At 40.2% G+C, this 23,757-nt stretch overlaps 1 protein-coding gene across 1 annotated transcript; it reads right to left on the reverse strand.

The window, feature by feature from the left end:
• Positions 1 to 213: 213 nt before the first annotated feature.
• On the reverse strand, positions 214 to 23,554 carry mdfic (MyoD family inhibitor domain containing). Its single transcript, XM_017424898.3, has 5 exons — positions 23,244 to 23,554; positions 22,778 to 22,955; positions 20,895 to 21,005; positions 7,288 to 7,674; positions 214 to 2,833 (listed from the first exon to the last, which is right to left on the reverse strand). Exons 2-5 carry the CDS (start codon positions 22,869 to 22,871, stop codon positions 2,583 to 2,585), a joined length of 843 nt encoding a protein of 280 aa, XP_017280387.1. The 5' UTR covers positions 22,872 to 22,955; positions 23,244 to 23,554; the 3' UTR covers positions 214 to 2,582.
• Between the last annotated feature and the right edge of the window lie 203 nt (positions 23,555 to 23,757).

Raw genomic sequence — 23,757 nt, forward strand, 5'->3', positions numbered from 1 at the left:
CTGTACATCATTAAAAATTGATGAATCAGTAAATCTGCAGGTGTATAAAAAAGCACAGTCAATGTGTATATTTCCATATTTGAAAAGCTGCAGAATAGTTAAACAGCTAAATGACAGACTTAAAGCTAAAATACTTAAAATGACTTCAAATGTAAAATGTCTACAATCATACTGCATTTTTTTTAAAACAATAAAAAAAAAGAACAACAAAAAAACAGGTTTTTGCAACTTTTATTTTGGAAAGATGGTTTTCTTCAAGATTCTATATATTGTGCAAAACTAATAAACTGAGCTGTGAACTCCAGATAAGCAGTTATGCATAAGATGAAAGGACTAGACAAAACTCAAAAACAGTAATGTAAAAGTAGACATTTTCTATAGTTTGTTCATATATAATCTTCACATTTTCTACATAGTGTTTTCATAACACTCCTGAACGCACTTGTGGTTTTAGCTAATCATAAACATGAAAATGAGGTTTACTTTATGCAGATTATACACTGAAGAGGTGTCTATCCAAAGTCCTCCTAACACTGTGCTATTAAGACGAGCTGTGCGTGACAGCACATTATCTTTGATGGAATTAGAAAGAGACTTTTTTTTTTGTTACCATTTAGTAAGCAGTGCTAATGAGGGGCCAGCGTTAAGTATCATCACTTAAACAACATCAAAGCGGATCTCCAAGACAAGAAAACGACTCTGCTGGTGACTCACTAGAAACTCGGCTTGAGATGAACAGAATTTAGGAAGAGAAAATACGAAGACAACTGCCGTTTCCCTGCATTAGTTTACCATTTACAAGTGACACTTTAAAATTCTGTTTTTGGTTTTATGCATTTTTGGGCCTGATACCAAAAAGCTACTTATATAGCAACTAGGGTCACCATTATCAGTCTTTGAATCACTGCACTAATGAACCGAATGCAGATCAATCAGTCATACTTACACAAAACGAAAGGAAAATAGACTTACACTTTAAAACTGTATCTCACAGTGCTGTGACTGCTGGTGACCAGTTTGCATTTGCAAGAGAGTCTCCAGAATGTCTCACAACGGTTGCCTTGGTTGTCATTTTCCTTGCAGTTTTGTTGCTTGAATATGTTCAAAACATTTGTGCAACAAAATTTCTCTTAAAGCAGTCATCATGGCTGTCTCAAACCCTCCTTGAATTTGTTGAGGATGTCTCCAAAACTGTCTCAAGAGAGAAAGAGCTGTATTTTGACACTTGCACAAAAGCTCTCCTCTGAGAGAAAACCTGGTCTAAAAACCACACTGATAAGAAATAATTATCTTTAAAAAAAAAGGTCTAAATCTGCCTATCTTCGTTTAAACTGTATTCCAGTAGATTAAATCATAATTACAAGGGCAGCAGCTAAGGCAGGTACAAAGTGGGATGAGGTTGATATAATGTGGACAGAGGTGGACAATGAAACAATGTCCACAGCCTAGAAGACAGTTGTGCAAACCATGAACATAACAACATGGGATTTTCAGAAACCGGCCGTGCCAAACAAAGCCCTGCAGTTCGCTGGTCACTTGGTCCCAAACGCTCAGAGTCCAGTGAAACTGAAAGTTGGCATATTTCCATATTTTCCATATTTTGAGTCACCAACGAGTCTTCAACAGTCACAGCCCAGTTAGATACTACCTTTATCCAGCTGACGAAACAAATTCAGTTACAGGCAACGTTAAACAAAAACTCTTGATTGCAAAATATAAGCCGCACACTTCAGATATTTGAATACAAAGATTTATCCAGTTTTACAATAAAAATGAACTTCATTTCCAGTAAAACAAAGTCTAAAGATGCTAGCAAACCAGGGGACGTGAGATGACATTCTTTAGAGATTTCAAAAACAATTTAGCACTGAAGTTTTACAAACCACTATGAGATTATTATTCATCTGTGCAGTTCTATTGTGCATTAGCAATTTAAGACTATATAATACTAAAATAAAAGCTTAGTCAGTTTATTCCAGACGACACTATTACCTTTTATGTGATGAAGGTAAGTCGATGCCCTGAATTGTAAAAATTTCACCAGTTTCAACTGTCCTAGAGTGCTACAGTAGATGTCTACATCAAAGTCTGTTTTGAAGAACTACAGCATGCAATAATGGTTGTATTAGCCATCACAAACCTTTTACAGTGTTGTACAGTACTGAGAATGCAACCTTTGTTTTAGAGCATTAAAAAGCAAAGTATATATACATGTTGGATTGTTTGTTCGAAATGACTAAAAGAAGCAAAATGAGATGCATTCAAATCGCAATCCTGACGTAACAACAAAAAGGCAGTCGTAATAACGTTTCCAGAAATGATAGGAAACTTTTAAAACACATAAGATTTAACTGACATGTTGATAAATTGGATTTAGTTTTCGTCTGCGCTGAGCTGGTTTTGGTAGAGAAGCCCAGTGTCAAAACACACCTATAAGCATGCTCTAAACTCACATCACAACTATCACTCTCTCACACACACACACACACTTCCATCTTTCCGATTATTTCAAAGTGACAAAAGCAAAAGTTTCCTTCAGTTTGTTCCCTATATTCAGGATTCCATCCGATTATTGAAGAGTCCTATGTAGGGAAGCATATTCCGCAGCATTCCATACAGATTTCCAGGCAATCCGAGGACTCGCAGCAGGCATCCATGATGCCGCAGTCCATGTCACAGGGACAGTTGCAGTCGTCGCCCAGGTCGTCGGCGCAGCAACAGCAGCAGCAGGCCTCCGACGTGCACGCACCGCACGAGGCCTGGGCCACCACCATGTTGCAGAGCGTCAGGAACTCGCAGAAAAGGCAGGCCAAGATGCAGTGGACGCAGCAGTCTGGGTCCAAGTCAAACCGGTCAGGGCGCCACGTTGTCAAGCGTAAAGGAAGTGAAGAAAATGGCAACAACAACAAAAAAAAATAAAGCACACAAAGAAAAACACTATTTTAAAAAGACTAATCAGTAAATTTATAGAATGATAATTTCACAAAGAAACGGAGAAAAGGAAGTGCAGAGCATGTAAGACAGAGATGCATGCTGGATAAAAAAGCAAGTCCATGGCTGAAGCATGACAACAAACTGGGGCGAGTTAAAGAAAATAAGAAAATTTTAAAAACTGAATTCATCTCCTGCTGTTTTGATTAACAGGTTGTTAAATAATTGTGGCATTATCATGCAAACCGCAAGGCTGATAAAACAAAGATGATTATCCGAGTCCAAAAGTCTCACCCTGACAAATAGGTGAATTAATGCCGGCAATGCTCACACCTCTGATTAACATTTAACCTCCTCACAGACCCTTCTTTGTGTTGCCGCTTCAAGCTTTCGGTTTTGTTTCTTCACTGCGGCTGAGAATTCTCCTTTGAGCTCCAAATGTGCCTAATGGGCATCATAAATCTGATTCGAAGCAGCAAAATTAGTTACTTGTTTTATCAAAACAGTGTTGGTTTGAAAAAGCAACAAAAAAGGACAAGTATAAAGCTTAGCTGAAAAACTCACAGGATGTTAGTAATGTTAGAGTTTTAGTAACCAAAGCTTCTGTTTAAGAAGAAATGTGTCATATAAAGTATATTTATATATTTATTAGATCTAAACATTTACTCAACCTTTCTGATAAATGATTTTAGGAGGAATTCTCTCTATAAAAAAAAAATTGGAGCTTTGAAGAGAAAAGAAAGCCCGGATTGTGTTGAAATCTTTGCCTCGCACTTTTACAGGTGCTAAACAGGCTACGGCAGCCGAAGACGCTTCATCACCCAGTATTTAAAAAAAAAAAAAAAAAGTGTGATTACTACAGTAGTTTCTGCTGCGGTTTAAGTTGCCCAGAGAGCACAAAGACAACGGTAAAAATTAGAGAATGGATTAGATTCCCTTCACCTCATCCAATTTTGTGGCGAGAAAAATGAAAGTGTCATTAAAGCGTGAACTCTGAAGGGATAGAAAGTTGTCACATTTCCCAATAAAAGCACAAAAACAAAGCAACAAATGCATTTAAATGGGATATGTGAACGAGTTTCCCCACATAAGAACTTCTGTTGTTGTATTCAGATCACTAAACATTCTTCAGCGCACGAACTCGCAGCCGTCTCATTTCTGATCCAAGTCCAGAGCTGCTTTGGACTGTTAAAAAGACATGATGTGGATGGATGCAGAAAAATAGCATTACAAACAGGGGCACATTTGCATAACTTTCATCAGCCCATCTCCAGCCATCAGAAGGAGGCTGTTACTGATTGGGTTAGAAGGAAAGCAAAAAGGTGGAGAGTGTGGAGGACTGAATGCGAAGGCAAGCCGAGGCCCTCTGAACGCTCATGTTTGATTAATCAAAGTAGAGGGGAGGGTGTTTTTTTTTTCTTTTTTACCCTAATTTTGCAGTGCTGACGGCTGCAGAGCTGACCAGAAGCACCGTCTGATACAAACAAGATAGCAAAGGGGAGTATGAAACGAGCAAGCGCGTGTGAAGTTTGAATGCATCTTATTATCCTTATCTGAGGCCAGGCAGTGATGGAAGATGCATGAGAATATATCCCACACTGTTGAACATCAAGAGAGGATATGCAAACTGGTGCAACAATGCCACATTCCACAATTTACTGGTATCCACTGTGGAGCACTGCCTCGAAAAGCTAGTGAGTGCACTTGGACACAGCTGCATGCACAAAACCTGAAAGTTCAGCCTAACAAACTCTGAAGGACCCAGAGGGTATAGCCATGCCAGCTTTGAGAATGTAACAGCAGAATGCGAATGTGATACAAACACAGTACATAGGCAATAAGCAGTGGCCAGCCATCTCAGCTATTCACTTGGATGTATAATTCAGCACCAGCGATTAGTCTGGTTCTTACAGAAGACAGAGCGGAGAAGGGGAAGGAGAGTGGGGGGGTCATATATTGTACACAAGAGAGCTGGGCGCAAGGCACATCTCCATGAAAACACAGTAAGACAGACAGAAAGGCAGAGTGAAACCAAGCAAAGGACAGACGGAACAGCGAAGACTGACAACGCTCCTGTTTAATGTCAACGAGCAGAGATGAAGCCCAGAGCTTGCAGGGGCCAAAAGCAGCGTCCGGCGCCTCTGAGGAAATACTACGAGACATCTGGAAAGCCAACATCAAAAAAAAGGGAAGGGAAAGGCTTGACACAAAACAAGCTGGAAGGGCCTCAGAGCAGCAAGCTGTGCAAAACATTCAAACTCACAAAGAGAGAGAGTGGGCAAAATAGCTGGACTGATCAAACAAAGCCTTGGTGGCCACTGGAGAGCACACGTGGGTAACGAGAGCAGAGGATGTGGGCTGGATGGTGAAGGTCCACCACATGCAACTTAAAAGCAGGCCTGTTTATAATGCATGACTGAGGGAAAAGTCAAAAGCTAGGAGTGGAACTTACAAAACATGGCTTGGAAAACAGCAAAGGCAAGGGTTTAGGAGTACACATAAAGCAAAAGAAAAGAATAAATCTTTAAATGAGGCTAAAGCGGCTTGGAAACCTAAACTGATTACACACAAACAAAAACACAGCTAACTGGCACGAGCTGAGACAGCCCACCCCGATGCACAAAAGCGGCGTAGTAAATTACCCCTTCAGTATTATCGCATATTGGCCTCAATGCCAGCAGCGCGCGCCAAGAAACACAGAAAGCAAGAGATTCCCCAGGAGCTAGCATCTACTAGCTCACGCCTTTTATATCCTGTGTTCAGAGGGCTGTTTAGGAGGCTAATTTCACAGGCAAACAGATTATGTTAATCCATGTAAACATTCAAACACAACAGCTTGGCTGTTTTCCAGAGGGAAATAAACAGCTGAGAACAAGCATATTGATTCTGAAAGCTTGCACGTCTTCAAATAAGCAACACAAAAACAGCCATAATGAGACTTGTTGAGCGGCTGCAGTTGTATTTTTCTGCACCAATTAGGATGTTACAAACATGACAAATCTGGAGTATCTCTAGTGGCTGCTTTCTAGCTTTACCCACAAAGTGTTGTAGGTATGTGAGAGACATTTGGTTTTGTTTATGTGGATACGACTTGATGCATATTTCAAGTACACACATAAAAACCTCATTACCCACCATTTTCCCTTATTTAAAATTATGTCCTTGTCTGGTCATGGTAATCAGATAAAAATGTAATAAAATACATGTTATTTTTTATGCTAACCTGGAGTCAGGTAACTAGATAAAGCAGCAAAAGACTTTACTCCAAAAATAAGTTTAAATAAATAAGAACTGCTCATCTGCTTTGAAGAAATATGCTTGAACTCTGATATTGTGTGGGAAGAGATAAGAGAACACAATCCATAAACACACACGCACAACCATGAAGCGGGGAAGCTGGAGGAAGGAGGCGACGGGGCCCTGTTAATGAGGGCCAAGGTGTTGCTGACGGGATGTAGGGAGAGCCAAAAAGGGCCCAAAGAGGTGTGAGGGGCCGTGAGGGGCCTGGCAAAGGTTGGCCATGACTTATAATAGGCATCCCGTGCTCTCAGGCCTCGTTAGACGGTCGCACCTATCTCCCCAACGGAAAAGGAGCGGCCAGCCGCCTTCATTACCGGACTCACCTCGGCCTTGCACCTGACAAAGTGACGGCTTCCCTGCATGGCAAACGGACCCTCTGACTTATTGTTAAGGAAAATAAAAGCCACAGGAGAGAGATAAGATGTCATTTGCTTGACGGGAGTGATAAATACGAGAGGTCATGCACCGTCATCATTAAAAGGTGAGAGAAGGTAAGAATTTATTATCCACATCATATGGCGGGTTTATTTCATGAGACTCCGAAGAATAACCCCATTTGGTTTAATGCTGTTCTCATTTCACTGAACTACAAACTACTTTATAGTGTGCTTTTACCCCTTACCTCAAGTTAAACTAAATGTTTATATTTTTACTTTTGATGAATAGTTTATTTTATAATTTTTTTAATTGAGAATTTCTTATTTTATTTTATTTTTTTTGAATAAGTTAATGGTTAGTGCTTTTTATTTGAGGATGAATGTGCAGAAAGAAGCATATAGATATAAAATGCATCAGTTAAAAGGATAAAATCAGAAGTACTTTGGACATTTCTGACCACATTTTTACAATTTAGTTGAAAAACTGCTTTTGCTGTTTTTGATTAAATCTTGCAGTTTGATCTGTTACACAGGTTAAAATAAATTTATGATCATTAGAAGTTGAGGCGAAGAGAAAGAAGCATGCCAACAATAAGAAGTTAGAGAAGTTAGTATGAGTGTGAAAAGAGTTTTGCTTTTATAAATGGCTTTCGTTCCTTCTTAATATGGAAATACTCACCCTCTGGTAAAGGAGGTTTCTGCGAGCCTGTGGAGCTGCCTTTGCTACGTCTGCTGCCATCACTGTTGACCGACAAGCTGGACCTCAATTTCCTCTGCACCCTGTGCGACACGGGTGTGGACGGCTGCCTCCTGGGCTGCTCTGTCATCGGCGCAGTTGCCGCCGCGCTCGTTCCAGGCCCTGACCCACTCGCAGTCCTCGCGCCGATGTTGGCACCACAGGTGCACGTCCGCGTGGGCTCGGGGCCACCAAAGCCGGGGTGGATTCCGTTGCCGTTACTCATTGCGGGTGTGCCCATGCTGCCGTGGTGAAAGCCATTTGGGTCTTTGGCAACGTCTCCGTCGACCACTTCAGAGGACTTGAGATCAGACTCAGACTGCGGTTGGGCTGTTGGGAAAAATAAGACAGAGGATATCATTTTCACTCCTGTTTAATAAAGAGTTGTGCGTGCATACCGCATTTCATTTCTAGACCCGTTATTTAAGGGGTGGTAGAGGATGAACTTCCTCTGTAGAACTACATCCTGAATATTCTTAGATAAAACACCAATAAAGAGCTGGAAAAAAAGAAACTAAATACTACAGTTCCTAGCTTGATCAAGAAAGAATTGATTTTATTTGAATGTGGCCCAAATACTACCTTAGTAGGTAAAAGAACCATCTAACTCTTGTCACCTTGCACTTCATTTTGTTCAATTTACTTTTAATGCTCAGCTCTTTTAGTGAAGACACTCATATCTGAAGTTGAATCTTTCTCCACAAATCATGACAGCACTTTCTAAAACGATCATATGAACCGTACGGCTAATTTTTCAACCCACAACGTCAAAGAGAAGCACAGAGACATTCAGCTCCATATATTTCAGGATCTGTAGTCAAACAGACATTTGTGGGAACAGTTCCTCTGTGACTTGAGACAGTCTAAGTGTGACAAAGAAAAGGAAAGGCAGCCTGTGATAGTGTACAAATTTATAAAATGGCTGCTGTCTGCAACAGTAATGATCTTTTTCCTCCTCTGAAAGCTCAGAGATGGCCCCAACTAGACTTTGAGTGCATGTGTGACAGCCACAGAAAGTCAGGAGACAGCAACCTGTCTGATAAGGAAAAGAGGAAAAAAAGGATGTGATTGAGTAAAGGAGGTGGCACTTTACCGAGAGGAACACCTGCACATTCAGCTCTACTGGGAGTTCCTCCTGCATTACCTCTCTCTCCAAATCAGAGCCTGTACGTGTGCACATGCTGCCAGATTTGGTGAATAATTCATCTCTTTTTAAGTTTGTCTGAGTGAACCCTACTTAGTCATTTTGTCTTTATATATATCTATGAATTTCACAATTTTATTCAGCTATATTTAACAACTGTATACTGAAGGCCTTCGAAAGTTTTGAGTTTCCAAAAAAATAAAAAAAACTTTCTCCAAAAATAAAATAAATAAAAAAAATTCCAAAGTAGATGCAAACGTGGAACTTAAAATGATGCTGGTAATTTCTTTCCATCTTTATTTGCTTTCTGTCAGCTCACCAACAAGTGCAATTACAGTTAACAAGAGAGCAGAGTGTGGGAATGGGGCCTTGCAGTTTTTAACAACACATCACCCTGGGAGAGGCCGGACATGAATGTGGATGTAAAACAAAGCAATTAAATACACACACTGGGTTTTTGCCTTCTCCTCATTCGGGCTTCTGCATACGGCTTCAATAAACAAACACAGACTTTAGGGATCAGGATTCCATGCAATTTGAATTAGACAACTGGGTAGCACACGATGGAATTCATTATGCAGTGATTTAAGGCCAGGTTGATGGATTTTCTTCTCCAAAGACAAAAGCCTTGCAGCCTGTCCATGACAATGTAGGAAGACTAAAGCTTACTAACAAGGAGACTCACAAGAGGCTACATCTGTTACGGTTTCCTTCAGTTTTGATTTATTTATTACCAATGTGTAAATTTTGCCTTTGTTTTAGTGCACAATGACAGCATTAACAAGATCAGAATCCAGGTTGCAAAGCTGTGGCTTCAACGGGCTTCGAGGTTGTTGATTTAAAGGAAAATACAAGCAGCAAATTAACCTTACATTGTGACATTTGTCCATTTTTTTCCTTACATTATTTCACAGTTTGTTTTAACTAAAGGAAGGGTGTCTGGTTTGGGGACCTCAGGGTTGCATCTCTGTTTTCTTGCAGATGATGCGGTGCCGTTGGCGGCTTCAGAACATGACATTCAGCTCGTCATCGAGCGGTTCACAGCCGAGTGTGAAACAGCTGGGATGCAAGTCAGCTCCTCCAAATCTGAGGCCATGGTTCTCAACTGGAAAAAGATTGAATGATCCCTTTAGGTTAAGGTGAGCCTCTACTCTTCAGCTGGAGGAGTTTAAGTATCTTTGTTTCCTGTTCACAGGCAATGACAGAATAGAGTGAGAGGTAAACCGACAAGGTGCGGCTTTGTCTGCAGTAATGATACTGATCTGGTCGACATTCCAACCCTCACCTATGATCATAAGATAAAATCATGACTAGGAAGATTGAGATAATGAACATCAGTTTTCTTCATAGGAATGGCTGGGCTCAGATTTAGAGATACGGTGGGCAACTCCTATACAACTGCAGGCCATTTATCCCGGAGGAGCTTGAAGTAGAGCCGCTGCTCCTTCGCAACAAAAGGAGTCAGCTAGTTAAGATGACTTCTGGGCATCTGAGGTTTTCCCACTGGGAGAAAACCCCAAGGAAGATCTAAAACTTGCTGGAGGAATTATACAGCCCATCTCTTCTGGCCTGGGAAAGCCTTGGGTTTGACCAGAATGAGCTGGAAAGTGATGACAGGAATACAAACGTCTTGCATAAGTAATCTGATCTTGAATAAGGATCTGTTCTTCCATTCACAATCTTCTTCTTCTTCTTTCAGAGACATCCTCCTCCATCTAACTCTGTCGTCTTCTTCCAGTCACAATGTAGACCTTCAATTCTTTCCAAATTACTGGAGTCCCCAAACAGAAATGTAAATGGGATCACCTAGTTGCAGGAAAAAAAAAACAGTTTCAAGACTAACGAAGTATGCTTTTGTCACATTTTTTACATTTTCCACTTGACAAATTGGAACAAAATGTATTCTTTGCCATGCTGTCTGCTATGTGAAGACAGAACCCTAATACATCTCATAAATTTTGGAGGTTTTTCCCTTGTGGCTGAATGATTTTGTCAATGATACAGGGCTTAAAAAAGTAATTATTTCAAAAAATTCTACTGAGAGTGGTCAGACTATGAGTATGGTGGAAAATGAGGGCAAAAGTCCAAAGATTGTTCAAAGAAAAACAACTTGATGAACATTTTGGCTCCTTGAAGCGGAAAATAAATAAATAATTTGTTTTTTTAAATTGTGTGTATATATATATATATATATATATATATATATAAAATAAAATGAGTGGAAGCTTCAGGTTTTTGAACACCACAGTAATGTACATATTTGAAAAGATAAACACTGAACAATCATCCTTATGGATGGAACTTCAGTCTATACACACAATACAACTCTGTAAATAGATATCATACAGCAATAATAAACTCAGGAACGGACTCAGAATTGCCAGTGCATAAAACAGAAAACTTTTCCAAGAGGATGACAATTCCTTCAAAAATTAAAAAAAAAAACAACAAAAAACTGAATCCCCCATAGTATGAAAATGAGCATAATAACATTTATTTTTCTCAAGCGAACTAGCCACGTGGATTCTTGCATGCAAACACACATTGATGCAAAAAAAATGCTTTAAAAGAAATAGTAGACTGTAAGGCATAATTACCTTTCCTTTTGAGGAAGTCAAGCTTTCCAATTTGCAAAAGTATAAATACTTATTAAGAAACCACCATGTAAAAATCAAGAGTACATTAGTGGTAAGTTGGGTTTTACTGCAAAGCCCCAAAAGTGTGGCTGAACTCTGGAGAGATTTGCACTCCAGCGGCAGGTCCTTGGATAGTCTTTACACAGTCGCAGTCTTTATTTTTAACCTGATGAGCATGGCGACGAAGACGAATGGACACATTGGAGCAATATTCATAATCATTGATCATAATAATGATGATACTGTCAAAGATGGCAATGACGGACTTATACAGTCACCATGAGACAAATGAAGAGATAATGGGAGAAAAGCAGGAATACGGTAAGAACTGGGGAATTGTGCTCCACACTGAAACTTTCACCGTGTATTTATTAAAAGAAAGAAAACTATATGGTACACACTATATATACTATATAGTTTCCTACTTAATATTCATTTTGCGGTATTTACAACTGAAAATACAACAAAATGATGAAAAACCATGATTCCTGCAGTGCTATTAAACAGCCTTTGGGGATTGCTATAATGTACAAGTAAATCAGAATTTATCACATTGTGAATCTAACTACAGTACTGTGCAAAGGTCTTGTGTTATCCTACATTTCTTTACACTTTGCTCCAAAGAAGTCTGCCTTGTGATCTTTTACTATAGTTTTGATAAATAGTTTATTTGGCCAACTAAAGATTTTTTTTAAGTTCTTCTTTAAACTTTGAATATTTTCTGGGTCATTTTTTGTTTAGGTCTTCATGATTGTCAGAGGAATGGGTTTTTTCCTCCCCCCTTTCTTCTTAAACCATTCAATTCTGACACAGGAAACATTAACATAAAAGGGCGTCTAAACTCTAGTGTTTTGCCTACCCATAACACAGATCCAGTTTTAAAGAGGATCTTCAGGGACTCTGTTACAAACATCCTGTCCCAAATACACAATGTGTTCTCATTTCTTTATTTGACTCTGTAAAATAAATACCAAAGACAGCACAATTTCATAGCCAAAAAAAATACTTCAGCTCCAAGGTGGGGATTCCCAAAGAGCAATTAACTGAAAACCTGACATACAACAGATGATCCACTAAAGGATGATCTATCTCTCAACTCCTGCGTCAACCTTCAGCTGGATTTTTTTCTCTCTTATAGAAATTAATTTCAGGTACAGTTCATCTGCTGCAGACAGTTTTTAAGCGACAGTTCTTTTTATCCTTGTTCATTACTTTTAGGCACACACTGCACAATGTGCTGTGATGGTCAGGTACAAGGACTAGACAGAAAATGAGTGAAAAAGCAGCCAAAATCAAAGCTAAAACCTGAGGGCCTATTGATCAAGCCCTCGTTAAAGAATTACAAGAAACTAGGGCTTCTGATAACAAAAGTTTCTACCGTTTTGGGGTAGTTTAAAACTTTTGAAAAGTAATGTAAGTTTAGGATATTTTACAAGTATTTGCAACTTCCCTTATTTTACTTTTTGCTCTAATTTAGCTCTCTGTACTTTTGGAGATGCTGTTTTTAAAGAGGTAACTTGATTGCATGTTTAGGCGTGAAACTAACTCATGAAATTGACACCTCAAGCCGTTAATAAATTCCCAAAGGAGCAACACAGACATACTGCTACTGCTGTTCCAAGTACAAACAGTATTTAAGTATGAAATCTAACTTTATAAAAGGGGTGGGGTGTTTGTGCCACAAGGTTTTAGAAAAGCTAAGACAACCAAACGCAATAAAACAGATTTTGGAGGAAGAACTGGACATACACACACACACACACACAATGTACACATATGTGAGCTTCAAATTAGACTTGTAACTGCCCTATTTCCAGCACATCAACAACTGTTGAGAGTGTACATTTGTAGTTGAATAAAACATGGTATTCCCCTGCACACACTGTCACACACATCACAGGGGAAACTAGGGGGTGAGTGGTTCTTGACTGTCTAAGCAGCATCCCAATTTGGTCCCAGCTACTAGTAGCTGACAGCCTCAAATATCTGGGGAGCATTTTTAAAAGGCCAGTGTTTGATGGATTCATGAAGAACACACAAATATAATTGCCATTTGTCACCGAGTCTTCAGTGGCTGTGCCACACGGGGACCACGCAGCAGAGCGCCTGAAGAGAGCGGGAGCTGCACTAGAGCTGCGCGGAGGATTGCTCTTTATGCAAAAGTGAGTATGCTGTATAAACACTGCCGTTTTTGTCACAGAAAATAGGTCCTACAGGAGAGAACTGGAAATTGCATCTAAAAGAGAGGAAAGAAGAGGAGGCCCACTGTAAGTTCTACATACACACACACACAGACCTATCAGGGAGAAATATGCATACATGTCAACTGAAACAAAGCTGTATAAACAAGAATTCTAAAATAGTTGAGAACATGAAAATATACCACAAAAAGGTCAAACAGGGCAGCATGGAGATTCTCATTTGCACACCACTACATCAAAAGTCGCAGGTAAGGCGTAGAGCAGATTGAACAATCACACCGGCACCGCGTTTCTAAAGCTCAGTCCTTTTTAATATTAATGCCCCTGAGACAGAGAGAAACAGGGAGAGAAGAGTCGAAAGGTGTTTGCTCAGGCTTATTAGAATGCCCATGTTAGACGGCATACAGTTATTCAAATGTCACATCAGCCCTTCCAAATAAAACACCACAATCCAGATCTTGTAGTCATCTCCTAATAGCCATTATTACACAATGCTATGAGTTTGTGAGTTAACACTGAATAGAATATTTGAGCAGAGGAGGCACCTTTAGCGTTAGATATGAACCAGAGGCAGCTAGACCTGAAATGCTTATTCCTCTAACAGTGTTTTGTTTATCTTTTATGCCCTGTATCAGAAAAAAAACATGTATATTTTCTGCTCGACTAGCCATGTACCTGCATGATTGAAATGCTAATTTGTAAATGTGCAATGACCTAGCCAGACTCCTCTTACCCCCACCTCCACCTCCCTCCACTCGGCGCCAAAACAGCCTGAGGTATCATCTCTCCTCCTAACAAACAGTGTGTGGAAAAGCCCCTGCTTTTCAATCCAAAGGGATATATTTTCTCATTAGAAATTATACATCTTCCCCATTCGTATTTATAGGCGCAAAACCAAGGGAATTATACTGCACAGAGAGTGAGGGGGACGCACAGAGAGAGGAAAATAGTACAATGAATGTTATTACAAAAGGGCTCTGATTGTAATTTTCCTTGGGCATATCAAAGACTCGTTTACCGTCTGACCTTCTAAACTCCATGACAAGGACTTTCTTTATTTTCAAAAAAAGAACTAGTTAGAAAAGAACAGACTAGATCAACATTCAAGTGTCTCGTAACAATGAAAAAAAAAAAAAAAAACATTATTACCATGTGATTAGTATCAATATAAAAAGTAGAATGGGAGCAAACTGTCAGGCAGAAACCAAGAACCGGCATTTGATAGGAAAATTAGATTGTTAAGGGTGCCTCGCAAAAGTCTGCAGCGTTAACGCAGACTGGATGGCGACCTGACACGGGCTAACAGAAATGTCACTCGTTCCAACAGATATTTAAAAAAATGTGACTTAGGACATCAAACAGCAATCCTTCGGCTGTCAGTTCATACACAGGCACACAATGTTTTGTATTTATTCTAGATAAAACTTTGACGTGCAGATGATGATGACCACTGAAGAAAGCTAAATTACCTGCTCTGATATTGGATCCTCATCAGCAGAAGTGACGCGCGTGTGTGTGTGTGTGTGTGTGTGTGTGTGTGGTAGCCTGCAACAGAACTCTATTAACTGTCTTCACCTGTCAAGGCTGATCATATTGCGCAGCATCTCATTTAAACAGGAAACATCACGTTTGTCTGCTTTTCGGCGCCACTCTGGGACAGTCGAGGGGATATTGCTCAACTGGTTTTAAGTGGTCACACACTTCTTTCCCTATCACTTTCCTTTTTTATTTTTGTCACATTCATTTAAATTTAACTTATCCAATGGGCTGCAGGGGAAGTGACACTTTTACTTTCACTACTGCTGCCGCCTCTGTGCAACACGCAGGGAGGAAGCGTGTCGGGGATTTACTAATTTCAAATTTTGCTGCTGATTAAGTGGAAAAAATAACCCCCTCGGACCTTGTTCTGCTTAATTACACCGAACACTAGCAAAGGCATCTTGAAAGACGAGAGCTTGATTTGACGAACTGAACCTCTCAGCACAAGTGGTAAGGTGTGTACTGGGAAAGGGTGGAGAAGGGGGGGGGAGTTATGGTGGTAAAGCAGGGTGGGGTGTCATCAATTATTCTTTGATTTCTAAATGGAACATTTTCCAAGATTAATATGTTTGACTGCTATCTAAAAATCACAGAGCCACCAAATGAAATGCCAATTTCTTTTACTTGAATTACGCTAAGGGGAAGTCATCCTGTCCCCCCACCGCCACCTCCCAAAAGCTCCCCCCACAGACGTCTCTGGTCTCCACTGTTGTGTGGAATTTGGCACAGTGCTAATTTGAGCCCTACTTATCCAACACAAAGCAAAAAAAAAAAAAAAGCATGGAGCGTTCAAAACCTTACAACTTGACTGCAGTGAGAGACACTAAACGGTGCCTCATTCTCCAACTCGCCTCATTCCTGACATGAATTTGTTTGAGTCTGTTCCTGCGTTAAGCTTTGTCAAATGATTTTCATGCTCCTTCGTCTGTTCCTTCCTATCCAAGAGCGGCGTCGTATCAAAACAACCAAATGGAGAATTGCAGCATTTTTTTCTAAAGCTGCACATCTTGCTTAGATTTAAGACTTTAAACGGCTAGCTACCGCAATTTCTAGAAAGATCAATTATGACGTGACTCAGAGCAGGCCTGAGGGAGCTGCCAGGCTTCATACTCCAAAAAAAAAAAAATCGTGCTCCACCCTCTCCTTTCTAACGACTCAAAACAAAATCAGAGCAATGGAGACGGAGTGAGAGGAAGGAAAAGAAAACGGAGGGAAGGAGGAGAAAGGGTATTTTCAGTTTCAGTTACATCGATGACTCAAATATTCCAAAATCTCCTTCCAGGGAGGAAGCTTGCTTGTTTGAAATTCAACGGCAGGCGCGCAGACATGCACATGTGTAAAATAAGAAGTTATATGCATGTAGAACGGCAGACGTGAAGAAAACTCCACAACAAACCGAAGCGTATCCTTAGAGGAAAACCGAAATAAAACTTCAAGTCAGAGGTGAAGATCTGGCAGTAGAAGTACTGCTTTGTAAGAAACCAAACCACCACTGAGGTCTGTCTCCGGGTCAGAAAGGGGATAGGCAGTGTATCAAAATACCCCCACACCTAGTTCCTTTATTTGCTCAGTATCAATCTCAGCATTAACCCTCTGCTAATGGGACAGCTGTGGGTCAGCGCCTCGCGTCTTAGAGTTGCCAATCAAGACCTTAAGCTGAGAGATCAGCCTTTGGGACAGAGGTGCTCGTCTGCCTCTGAGTGGCTTTTAAAACACAGAGACGCCTGTATTGATTTTAGCTCGAGCCTGAAAGAGGAGGGGGAGGAGGGACGGCAGTGGCGGTTGTGTCATCAGCTGAGGCTGTGCACGTCTGGACGGGAGCCAGCCCGTGGTCCCTGGTCACCCTTCACTGATCAGAGGGGCCTCACCGAATGACCTACCAGAGAGGCACTGAACCTGCAAACACGAAGAGGGCAAGGAGTTGGAAGCTCGAGGGGTTCAGGGCTAGCAGGGGCGACATCAGCAGAGATCTCATAATAGAAAAGGGTTTTAACCTTAATGTTGGAGCCAAAACCCTGTTAGGGGCCCTGTAATACCCCCTGCGCCTCTGTCAATTGAACTAGTTGATTTTTTTCTTCTCTTCCCCTCCTTTTTTTTTTTTTGCACGTAGCTGAAAGACACTGACACTGCCATATGTACCCACGGTTAGTAAGGTGGTAAACAAAAGTCAAACAGCCCACTTACCTAACCTGTGCTTAACAGAAAGAAAAATTGACTTTTATATTTTCTTAAAAAAAAACCTGAAAGCTTTTTCAACCCCTTCACAAGAACTCTTAAAGCACGCAGGTTAGTTGGTGTTAAAGTAAAGAAAATTGTTCATAAAGAAAAAAAAAATGTAAAAAAAAGTACAACCCTCCTCCACAATCAAAATCCATATGTGTACACTTTTATCTAATGTGCACTTAAAAGACTGCAGTCCATGAATTGAGGTATGCATATCTAATCAATTGGCTCAAGTGCTTTGGATATCTTACAAGAAAAAAAAAATAGTCTTTGGCACTTTGAGTAAAATATGCTAATTAACACACTTGAAATTTCCCATATGAAATCTATCTGCACCAAGACAATGAGAAAATAATTACAACAGAGGTAGAATTACAATGACCATTTTAATCAACCCCTACACTAGCATTTCACTCTATTTATACAGTTTTTGATTCCATGACCCACTGGCAAGTAATCACTTGAAAATTATGGTTCGGTTTATAATAGGTCTATGCTTTGGACACATTATTTCTGCAAAGACAGGGCTCCGGGGATTACAATAAAGATATGAATCTTGCAAAACAACAATCAGCATGCAGTGATGGAAATAACTGGAAAAAAGACCCGGAGAAAAGCAAACTGACATAAGGTTAAAAGCCTTAAAATACTCCAGGCACTTTGCAAACCACACAAGACACCTGATTTAACACTGAAGAAACAAATTAAAGCTTATAAGGGAAGCCATGATAAATTAGTACTTTGTTTTATTTGAATTCAAGTCCACCAGACATACAGAATTAAAAAAAAAGTTTATAATTTTGTACGCAAATCCTGATTTGTGAGTCATTTTTGCAAAGATAAGAAAATATATGACCTTATCCCATTAAAACAATCCCTTTTCGCATTTATTAGGGGGGTCACAAAATTCACTTCCGAAAGGTCAGTTCTTTTCACAGGTAATAAAGCTGTATATCTGTATATGCTACCAAAAAGTCAAATTTGAAATTCATACAAAGGCTAGACTAATGCCTTTATTTCAATGTAAAGAGTCATGCTGTTTGACCTTCCTTTCTTACTAGAGTTTCACTTGGATAAAAAAAACAAAAAGTCCTACTCCTCAGAAGCTCCTAAGGTCATCTTTATCAACCACAGAAAAGCATTAAAGGAAAGTGTTTGACAATCTGGTGAATGACGTGATGATTAAACTCCTAAAACTGGTGCAAGGTGGTAGCAATTTATTCCGAGGTGGCGGATGAAGAGCGAAGGCTGCTTGAAAATCCAAAACGATTATCTTGAGGAATGTGTGCCTCCCCTCCTCGAAAGACTTTCCCAAGGAGCAGATTCACAGAGCAACAGCTCACCAATGAAGACCCTAATATAGTGTCTGCACTCTACTTTTTTTTTTTAATTTTATTTGTTTTCTAGCAATCTTGGATTCAGTCGGACGTTTGACACAGTTTTAACAAAAGTTCAGCTTTTTGTTGCTCCACTTTCAGCGGTGTCCCATCACCGCGTTTGGTACCCTTTCCTGCAAATGCACCTTGATTCCTACGAGGCCCACTTTCGTTATTGCGCAACCCCTGCCATGTCTGAGTTCCAGTTTCAGGCGGACCGCGTGATTAAACGGACAACTTGTCAAAACAATGTTATCGTAACTGAAATACGATCTGTGCCGTTATCAAAACATCATAATGGGCTTCCTCTTGTTGAGAAAATTCACCGTCCACATCGAGTACACAAGCTTTAAATCAGCGAGGGGGGGGAAATAACTCCATGAAGGCTGACATGTGGACAGGCAGATGATTTCTTATTGATTTCCTGTTCCTCTTGAGAAGGGCTCGCAATTACCCCTCGAAAAAAGTATGGGGCCCCTTAACACAGCAAAACTGCAGCATGCCCATGAGAGATTAGGGCATAAATAAAGTAACTTAACTTTGATTTTCTACAACAGGGAGTGACATGAATCGCAAAACAGAAACGAAAGAAACGCATACCTGTGTGCAGGAGTTTTATACAACACACTTGACCTAATCTAGAAAAGCTCAAAACATACTTTGTTAAATTATTAAAAATTCTCCCTTCCGTGCTACTTCAGTAAACAAGTCACTGCTCAGTAATTAAGCTTACCAGCGATGAGGGAAAAAAAAAGTAAGAAAGGAGGAGGAAAAGGGTACTCCGGAAAAGTTAACAACTTAGAAACAAAGAAGCTGTTGTCAAGAACGGTGTTAAATGAAAACACAGCCATTATTACGGAAGCAATCAGCCTCTATTAGTCCATGTTGACACATCTCAATCCTCTTAGGAACAATGAAACACACATACACAAAGCTTTTAGTCCGTTTCATTTCATGACCTGCAATCTATATCTTAGCATCAAGTGGAATTACCGTGCAACTAGATTTAATTAGAACTGCTAACTCAAGGAGTTCAATGCTGAATTGCTGTTTAGCAGAACCTTGCTGTGCACTACTTTGCATAAAACAATGTGATTAGTTCAGAGTCATGAGAAAGTTTTCAAAGTATAAAGAAATAAATAATTAGAAAACCAAGACAGAGTCTGCAAGAAAAATAGTTAGGCGGCAGATTGATGGAAGGACACAATTGTAAAGATGCTGCTCTTCAGGAAAAAAAAAAAAGCCTTCAGCAGTTAGAAGAACAGCTAGAGCCAAAACGACTAACCGGATTTCCCTACCTCCAAAACACACGGCTGTGGATTTGGAAAAAGTAGTAGAAAAGTACCAAACGAGCCACGTTGTAACCCGACCTGATCGTGGTCTGCGTTTCAGAATAAGAGCGAACTGCTATTTAAAAACTTATTTAACAGGAAACAGTAAAGCTACTATTTTTGTTGTCTAAGCGACCATGATTCACAGATGTATGCTGTGAAACTGCAGCTGTTAAAAAAGGACTAAATAAAATACAAGGAATAAAAATCACCTGCCACCTTTCTTGGTAGAGTTTTAGACTCAAGTTATCTTATGTTGAAAAAGGACAGCAGTAGAGCCATTTTGGTCAAACCCTGAAAATAACGTTATAGCAAAATCCCACCAGGGCCACGTGACCTGTTGTGGATGACTCTCAGCTACTACCACACCAAATTTTAGCTCACTATCTGTTGAACTGACTGAGCTGCAGCTAATTTTGTGTTTGCTAAGGTAGATTAGCCATGACAGCCATCTTGAATTGACTCTAAACAGTAATCAGTTGTAGATGCAGATCCACTGAAAGCTTTTTTAGAGTCTTATTATAGTTCGTCAAGTGGTTTATGAGGGTTTTTTTTTGCTAACAGACAAAAAGGGTTAACTAAAAAGTTAATGCTGAATGTTCAAGTTTTAAACAACAAACTTGTGCTATCAGTTAGCGCTCAGCGTACATCTTGGGAATGACTGTCAGCTACTAACCCACCAAAAGTTAGCTCAGTGTCTGTAAAATTATCAGAGGTACAACATTTTTTGTTTGATAAGGTCACTTAGCTGTAACAGCCATCTTGAATCAGACTGACTGCAAAACTTAATCGGTTATAGATGTCTATCCAGGGATTACTTCCTGAGAGTTTCATTCATATCTGTTCAGATGCTCATTGCTAACACACACAAACAAAAACTTCATCGCCTGGCTTTCAGCAGCAGGTGATAATAATCACAACCTTTTAAATGTAAAGTAACATTGCAACTTGCTGCTGTTAAACTCAATCACCTGATAGTGAAACCTGTTTATTGTTTTAAATCTTTCCAATTAAACAGGTCGTTGTTTATCTGTAAAAAAAATACCACAAAGATGAGCCGCTGTCCGCCCACAGTTTCCTCCCAGGTCAATAAAACTTACTTCTTACAGGCTTGCAATAATTAGGCATCTCTGTGGTCATGTGACTTTTTCCATCGGCGGGTGGTTTCCTGGGAGACGGCGCTCGTTCTGATGATTCACCATCACGAGCATCTAGGGTCACAAGAATTTGATGTTAAATATTGATTAGAAAGTTAAGCAGCAAAACTGCACAGTGACCAACAAGCGGGGCCTTGTTTTTCTTTTTACTATTTCATTTTACGCTCCAACAACTCAACTTGGAACAACAGTCGCGAATATTCGCTGCAGGGTTAGTTCAAGCGGACAGAATCTCAGGGTCAAGCTGGAGTGCGCGCCGTCTGTTTTTGCCAGAGAAAACAATCTCGCCTGCTCAAGCTGCTCAACATGGTGGGGCGGTTCAGGTAAAGGCCTTGCCAGAGCTCTGGATCTCATTTTCTCTCCTTTCTGCTCCCGGGTGTGCTCGAGCTGCCAAAAATTCTTTTGCCGCCATAAAGGCTGCATTCATCTAAATTGGAAAAAGCATGCAAGCTAAAAACAAAAAAAAATAAAAGACACTCGGCCTGATAGCAAAGACCCGACGAAGAGGCACTCGCCTCTTCTTGACTTCAAACCTCGGTTATGCTTTTGCTCCATGCACACTGCAGCTTTCCTCTGTAAATAAACCATTCACAAAGACTTCATTCACTGGTTTGGTGCCAGGAGCCCACAGCTTTCTCAGGGCCTGAAACGGTTTCACTTAAATGTTTTAGAGTGAACACGCCGAGGTCCCGCCGAAAAATAAAAGCAGAATGAGTTAGCAAAAAACCCTTATAACCCTAGCTTTGCAGGACTGCAACTCTGTTTGTAAGCACTGACAGATGAAGGAGGGGAACAAAGGTGCAGGCCAGAAGTTCTGGACAGAAACTGCATATTTCAGATTGGGGCTGATGTACGTATAATTTAATCTCTTCTCAAAACCTCCACGGTCCTCTGAAAGAGGCTCAACTGAAAGTCCAGCCAAACCAAAAAAAGAAAAGAAAATTTAAAACAAATCCATTCACAATCCAACAGCCCTTGTGATTGCTTACTTTGTCCTACTTTGATATTTTTTGACAGTGCCGTAATGATGCTCGGTTAACGGTTCATTGCTTGTTTGAAGAAAAATGAAAAGCGGGTGTGGGGGTAAGCTTATTTTACATGTGATAATCTTAGGGGCAACTGGAAAGTTAATTAAAAACTATAATTGGCTGTGGTTGCTGTTAATAGTCATGAGGGTGTTTCTTCAGACTTTATTGAGGGTGTGTGTGTGGGGCGGGGGGGAAGCACAAACATTATCAAGGCTTAAGACTAAAGCACAGATCCTGATGAAGTTGCATTAATATAATTTAAAAATAAAAAAAAATTGAAAAAACGAGACAGAGATTGTCGCAAGCAGACTGATAAGCGCTGATATGCCGCATTCTATTAGTCTTTTTCAGTTTAAGCTTCCTTTTTTGGGTTGTTCTTTTTTTTTTTTGGGTTGTTTTTTTTTTTTTTGTTCCCCAAGTTGTGCTGTGCAATCAAAATGAGTTAAAGGAATAAGTCACTGTGTATTTATAGCACAGCTTTATTAGCTGTACACTGGCAGCATGAAGTAGAAGAAGAGAAAAAAAAACAGTAAGAGAAGAACTTCATGTGCAAAAAGCAAGAACTTCTTTCACACATTTCAACTTGCCAACCACAAAAAAAAAAAAAAAATCTAATCTGTGAATAAAAGAAACACCTATTTTGGGTGTTTCTTTTTTTTCAAAATCACTGTAACTTAATGAAATATAAATTAAACCTTGACAAACCACCTCTGGGACCCTCAGCACTTGACTTTAACCTACATTTAACTGATATATATCTAAAGCCACTGATTAATGGCCTGTCTTGTGTGCTCTTACCGTGTGACACTGACAGCAGGGGACTTGTCTCTTGCCGGGGGCCCCTTTCTGGCCCCGCTGGCCCGTCTGATGGATGTACAGTCTCCTTGGACATGAGACAGTCGTGTCTTCTTCAGAGGAAAGGAAACACGCGGTAGAAGAAGTAGTTCCTCCCTGTAGTCTTCCTCAGCCTTCGGCGCTGTGAAAACCAACCCCCAAAAAAAGTCATTTTCAGCGACAAACACATACATAAAACAAACAAACAAAAAAAAGTTGCAAAACTCGAGAAAGTGACGTCGAGCTCGAGTTGGTGGAAATTTCCCTTCACTCGCCTGTTTTTTTTTCTTCTTTTTCTTCTTTTTTGTAAACTTGCTACAAGGCTCAGCACGACGCCAGTTCGTTCGCACCGTTGAGCAAAAAGCAACGAGCGCGTGCGAAGTAACATTTTAAGCTAGCAGTTTTGTTTTGTTTGTGACGCAGAACTTACCTTTCCAACATGTCAACTCCCTTCAAATCGGACTTACTCCCATCCTCGTTCCCTCGACTCGACAGGGAAGGAGTAGCGAAATGTGAACTTTGTGAACGAGTCACTCGGCGTCCAACAGTTTGCCTTAAGTCTTTAAGTTGTTCGAAGTTTGCGGTTTCACTTCTTCCAGCTGTTTTTTGACACCCAAAAAGTCCAAAACATGATCTCTCCCGACGCCTTCGACGCTCAGTGGCGGCAGTTTACTCAGGACACTCAAACTTTTTCATCATATCCGGATTCCTGCAGAGGAACCAGTGAAGCCTCTCTCCTCTCCTTCTGTTTCCCTGGCGGCAGAGAGGAAAACAAAGCCCTCCTTGAAGAAGCTTTCCTCCTTAAAAATTATATTAGGGGGTAAAAAGTTGAAAAAGAAACGCATGTATTGGAGCTTTTTTCAGTCTAAACTGTGTTAATTGGGGTTTTTTTTAAAGGGTGCAAAAAGAAACAATTCAGCACAATGTCCAAATGGATTTGATGC

This window comes from Kryptolebias marmoratus, linkage group LG18 (assembly GCF_001649575.2).
Source record: "Kryptolebias marmoratus isolate JLee-2015 linkage group LG18, ASM164957v2, whole genome shotgun sequence".
In the NCBI taxonomy this organism is placed as follows: Eukaryota; Metazoa; Chordata; class Actinopteri; order Cyprinodontiformes; family Rivulidae; genus Kryptolebias; species Kryptolebias marmoratus.